General features: G+C 44.5%; 1 protein-coding gene across 1 annotated transcript in view; it reads left to right on the top strand.

The window, feature by feature from the left end:
* Positions 1–5,771, top strand: part of LOC307262668 (serine protease 27-like) — a 14,759-nt gene extending 8,988 nt beyond the window's left edge. Inside the window, exons 4-6 of the mRNA XM_080043623.1 lie at positions 837–1,105; positions 3,729–3,868; positions 5,179–5,771. Coding sequence (XP_079899749.1) covers positions 837–1,105; positions 3,729–3,868; positions 5,179–5,463 — 694 coding nt within the window. The 3' untranslated portion in view covers positions 5,464–5,771. The remainder of the gene's footprint in view (positions 1–836; positions 1,106–3,728; positions 3,869–5,178) is intronic.
* Positions 5,772–6,420: the final 649 nt, after the last annotated feature.

Consider the following 6,420-nt stretch of genomic DNA (forward strand, 5'->3'; position numbering starts at 1 on the left):
TGCTGTAAAAGACAACAGTGAAACAGTAACTTTTCAGGAAGCTTTCTAACTTCAAACAGTGTTCCAGGGATCTACATTTTCCCTGTGAGGAAAGTTTGTTTTATTCAGTTATGGAGAATAAACCTTAGAAAATGTTTCACTTCTCTGACCACACACAAAGTTACACACTGCCGCTTTAAAAAAAAAATCTCAATAAAAGTTCCATTATTTAACATATACTAAACGCTCCTTGTGACAGCATGAGATAATTTCCTATAATTATGACCTACTTCACCGGTGGGAATATGAAGTTGTCTTGAACTCTGAGATCCTATGTAGTATAAATGTGAAAAGCTTTTAGAAATCAGTTCATCCTAGCCTGAGAAAAGGTAGAAAGAGTGTTTTATGGTCTCACTGTCTAACCCTACATTTTACCGACATCATGTGACATCACACTAGTAAAAATGTAAGGGTTAGGATTAACAGGACAGCTGGGCCAAGGGAAGACTGAGGGAAGAAAAACCTCATTCATTATATTATAATAGTGATTTTATAATGATAGAACGCCGGTTCCGTATGGGTGAAGTATTCCTTTAAATATCAGTATTGTCTGTCTTGTTTCTAAGCACCAGTACCGTCAACCTTATCGTTTACTTCCGGCGTGAGAATGTAGGGTTAGACAGTGAGACCATAAAACACTCTTTCTGCCTTTTCTCAGGCTAGGATGAACTGATTTAATTTTGTTTCGCACATTTACACTACATAGGATCTCAGAGTTCAATACACCTTCATATTTCCACCGCGGAAGTATGGTCTTTAACCTTATACTAAACCGTATTCTCTGTCTCTTTTCTCAGCCTCAGCACCTTCAACCTGATCGTGTACCTGGGCCGTGAGAGGCAGCAGCTCCTCAATACGAACGAAGTCTCTCGCGCCGTCATCCAAATCATCAGACATCCCAGCTACGACACGCCCGACCAGGACAACGACGTGGCTCTACTGCAGCTGGCTTCACCCGTCACCTTCACAGACAGCATCCGGCCCGTCTGCCTGGCCTCCTCCGGCAGCCTGTTCAATGCCGGGACCACCAGCTGGGTCACTGGCTGGGGAAACATAGGCAGCGATGGTGAGAAAATTCAGACAATTTTTCTTTTTTTTTCTTTTCTAATGTCTCTCTCGAGTATAAATAAAGGTTAAAGACCTACTTCACCGGTGGGAATAGGAAGGTGTATTGAATTCTGAGATCCTATGTAGTATAAATGTGCAAACATTTTAGAAATCGGTTCATCCTAGCCTGAGAAAAGGCAGAAAGAGTGTTTTATGGTCTCACTGTCTAACCTTACATTTTACTCACTGTGAGTCATAGTGAGTAAAGTAGAGAGTGAGGGTTAGACAGTGAGACCATAAAACAGGCTAGGATGAACCGATTTCAATTTTTTTTGCACATTTATACTACATATGATCTCAGAGTTCAATACACCTTCACATTCCCACCGGTGAAGTAGGCCTTTAAGTTAAAGTAAATGTTTATATACATTTTTAAGTACGGGGTCCCCAGTGTAACTGGGGATCCGTAATTATTACTCTCCACCATACTTATTCTTCTGACTTCTGACTTCTGACTTCTTATTCTGCCTCAAATTTCTAGCTGCTTCTCCTCCTACACCGTTACACGCAGACACGCCAAAATTTCACACAACGTGCGTCCCCACCCCCCGGGGTGTGCTATTATACAGTTTTTCCGAATTCCGCTAGGGGGCGCTGTAATGAAGTCCCGACTGAAAGAACTTTGAGAGGCCACGCCCCGCACGCCGTAACTCCGATTGACTTGAAATTTCTCACACAGGTGTATGTTAGGGTGCTCTACGAAAAAGCCTCTGGGACCATAAAAATTCTTCAGGGAATATTTCCCGCTAATTAGCATAAAGTGAAAAACAGCGTGTTATCCAGAACTTTCTGACATTTGACTGTATCAACACCAAATTTCTTGTGAAGCCCCGGGGGACTACAATAAACATACCCGTAAAAGATTAGTAGGACAACTTGAAAAACATGGCCGCCATTGACCAAAACGTTTACGCAGGGGCGGAGCATAATAACACGTTGGCCATAACTCCTTAACCATCGGTCCTATCATCATGAAACTTGCTGGGTATGTGCAGAAGTCATGTGGTAGCATGTCCATCGAAGCATATCGAGATTAACCCAAAGGGGGCGCCACAAATGGGCGGGGCTTCATAACACGTTGGCCATAACTCCTTAACCGTAGGTCCTATCATCATCAAACTTGCTGGGTATGTGCAGAAGTCATGTGGTTGCATGTCCATCGAAGCTTATCGAGATCAACCCATAGGGGGCGCCACCAATGGGCGGGGCTTAATAACACGATGGCCATAACTCCTTAACCGTAGGTCCTATCATCATCAAACTTGCTGGGTATGTGCAGAAGTCATGTAGTAGTATGTCCTTCTAAGCTTATCGCGATTTAACCATAGGGGGCGCCACAGGGGCGGGGCCTATCCACAAATTGGCTATAACTCCTTAACAATAGGTTCTATCATCATCAAACTTGCTGGGTGAGTGCAGAAGTCATGTGGTAGCATGTCCCTCGAAGCTTATCGCGATTAACCCATAGGGGGCGCCACAGGGGCGGGGCCTATCCACAAATTGGCCATAACTCCTTAACCATAGGTCCTATCATCATGAAACTTGCTGGGTATGTGCAGAAGTCATGTAGTAGCATGTCCCTTGAAGCTTATCGCGATTAACCCATAGGGGGCGCCACAAAAGTCACCCGACTCCGATTGACTTGAAATTGATTGCACATGTACAGGTCATGGTGCTCTACAATATAGCCTCTCAGAATTTTTTTGTAATTTCCGCTAGGGGGCGCTATAATTAAACCCAGACTGAAGAAAGTTTGAGAGGCCACGCCCCGCACACCGTAAGTCCGATTGACTTGAAATTTCTCACACAGGTGTATGTTACGGTGATCTACAAAAAAGCCTCTTGGACCATAAAAGTCAACCTGGAAATATTTTCGGCTAATTAGCATACACTGAAAAACAGGGTTTTAACCACAACTTTTTCCAGTTTTACTCTATCGACACCAAATTTCTCACGAAGGCCCGGGGGACTATGACGCACGTCTGCGAAAAATATCAGTAGGATAGCTTGGAAAACATGGCCACCATTGACTAAAACGTTTACGCAGGGGCGGGGCTTAATTACAAATTGGCCGTAACTCGTTGCCCGTAGGTCCTATCGTCGTGAAACTCGCAGGATACGTGCGGAAGACATGCGGTGGCGTGTCCCTCTAAGCTCGTCGAGGTTAACCCACAGGGGGCGCCGCAAATGCGAAAACCGTCATTCGCCGACGCAATGTTTGCCGGGCCACGCCCCTTTCCCCCCGACTCCGATCGACTCGTCGTTTGTCGGACGCGCGCGGCCCGCGTCGCTCTACGGTAAAGCCTCTGGGACCGCGGGGGTCGGCCGCGATTTTTTCCCTTCCCTGATTCGCGCGGGGGCGGCCCGTACTTTCCAAATCTCCGCGGGATTTCTAGTTTTATTTGCTTTTCTGATGTCTACTCTAATGTATATACGATGGTGAGCTTAAAACTCCTACACTTTCTTTTATGTCTAAATTTGTTGTTATTTTTTTCTAATTAATCCTCCTTCCCCCCACCCCTCTCTCCCCCCTCCCTCCATCTCTCCCCCTCTCCCCCCGCCCCCCCCCCCCCTCCTCTCAGACCCCCTCCCCTTCCCTCAGACCCTACAGGAGGTGAGCGTTCCCGTGGTTTCTAACCCTCAGTGTAATGCGGTGTATGGAATCATCACAGACAACATGATCTGTGCCGGACTGACCGAGGGAGGAAGGGACTCGTGTCAGGTGAGTCCTGGTTAACCTTGCCTCGTGTGAATGTCGATAGTTAGCCTGCTGCTATCGGTGTATGAATGTGTGTGTGTGAATGGTAACGTGGGAAAGGAAAACAGGTCTCCCTTGTAAAAGAGTCTTCGGTCTCAATGGGATTTACCTGGAGAAATAAAGGTTAAAAAAAAAAAAAAAAAAAAAAAAAAACATGTGAGGAGAATTTACACTTTCTTTACATGTATGTATAATTGATAGCAGTTTACTATTAGTCATTCCAGGCATATCTACATATGTATGTATTTGCAATAAATGCCTCTTACCCTCTGCCCATCCCTGAGTGTTGGTACCTGTGAATTATTTCTTGCAGCGGTCCCTAGTCCCTAAACACTCTCCCTCAGATTCTCAGGCTGGTGTTTCACCTTCTTGTACTCCCTCTCCGCCTGTTGACTCTTTGTCCTGCACAGATTCCACAAAGACAATATGAATTACTATTATCTATTGTTACTTAATTGTTTGTTTGAGTTGGCTTAGCCGCAGATAGCACCTTAGCTGCAAAACACCTTGAAAATATTATATCGTTCCGGGCAATTCTTCTTGTGAGTGAAATATCTCCTGAACGCTTTGAGGCATTTTCTTCAAACTTTGCACTAATGTCTCTCTCTGTCTCTCTCTCTCTCTCTCTCTCTCTCTCTCTCTCTGTCTCTCTCTCTCTCTCTCTCTGTGTCTCTCTCTCTCTCTCTCTCTCTCTCTCTCTCTCTCTCACTCTGACTCAAAGATGAACTGAATAGATTTTGGAGGTCAAAGGTCAAAGTTTACTGTGACCTTTACATACTGTACACTTTCTGTCCGTTAGTGGAAGGCAGCCCCTGATTGGTTCATGCAGTCATGTTGTTTCAGTTGTTGATTCTACTGCTAAAAAATAAAACTGGACGTACACACACACACACAGCAGAAGGTATAAAATCCATGCACCATCACTGAAGGCTTTACCTCATGTAGACGCACCGACAGTGTTGTTGGAATTCCTCATGGGGGGGACAGAAGTTACACACTATATCTTTTTTAAAGATAATTTTTTGGCATTTTCAAGCTTTACTAGACAGTACAGAGTTGAGATGGGGAGACAGAGAGAGAGAGAGAGGGGGGATGACCTGCAGTAAAGGTCCACGGGTCGGATTTGAACCCACGACCACTGCAACGAAGGCCACTACACCACCGGAGCATGCCAATACACTATATCTTTAAGACATTTATGGCAGAGGGAATACGTTTTTTTTTTAGGTGTTTACCTCCTAACTGACTGTCTGTCTGTCTGTCTGTCTTTGCAGGGCGACTCTGGCGGCCCTATGGTCAGTAAAATGGGCAACAGATGGATCCAAGGCGGGGTGGTGAGTTTTGGGTCAGGCTGTGCTCGACCAAACGTCCCGGGAGTTTACGCTCGAGTGTCCCGCTACCAGACCTGGATCAACGGACATATCAGCAGCAACCAGCCCTCATTCCTCAGCTTCTCAGGCAACGGGACAACCTCTGGCATAAACCAACACTTGACTATGTCCATACCACTGGTGCTCATAATACTGCCTTTCCTCTTCTCCCTCTTTGTCCTGTGGTAGATCTTACCCTGCGTTCCAAAATCACACTCTCTTTTGTTTCATGTCGATAGTTAGCCTGCTGCTATCGGTGTGTGAATGTGTGTGTGAATGGTAGCGTGGGAATGGAAAACAGGTCTCCCTTGAAAAAGAGTCCCCGGTCTCAATGGGATTTACCTGTAGAAATAAAGGTTAAAAAAAAAAAAAAAAAAAAAAACTATCCAATCCTACATCAAAAAGTTACACACTATATCTTTACAGAGGAAAAGCAACATATTGATACTCACCCTGCATTCCAAATCGCATACTCTTTCTTTTCTCTATTCTACATACTACATCGGACCATAAAAATAATCTTGTTAGGATGCAGTAGGCATACTATTGGGACATACTTTAACTTATTTATTTCATCATAACATGGCGCCTTGATCTTGCCTCTTGCTTTAATATTCGCCACATCCCCTTTTGTTTTCATACGGAGGCTCCGTCGATGTGACGTCACTTCCGGTGCGCACTGGATTGTGGGTCAGAATCGCCCAAATAGGATGCTGTTTTCAACAATAAAAATCTCAGCCGGATCTAGTAGACATCCGGGTACCTCTAACCATCCTAAATCTGGCCACAAGAATCGGGACATCCTAAATCCTTTTCTCTATCGTAATAAATAGTAGATAGTATGGGGATTGGAACGCAGGCTTATTCTCAAGTCACAAGTCTCAAGTCAACTTTATTGTTCAATTTCTGCAATATGTGCAAAACACACAGAGCAACCAAAAATACATTGATCTCCGACCCACGGTGCAATAAAGTACCAAGGGTCCATTTGTATTAATATGTTGTGGCATTTTTATAGAGTGCTTGGCGGCCTTATCAGTGCAGGAGTCACTAGGGCTGACTCCTGTTGATGCATTTTTAATATTGTATTGTTGTTGCATATTTGAAATAAATTATTCATTCATTCATTCATTCATTTGTCATTCA

Source organism: Ammodytes marinus, assembly GCF_949987685.1.
Source record: "Ammodytes marinus genome assembly, chromosome: 16".
Taxonomy (NCBI): Eukaryota; Metazoa; Chordata; class Actinopteri; order Uranoscopiformes; family Ammodytidae; genus Ammodytes; species Ammodytes marinus.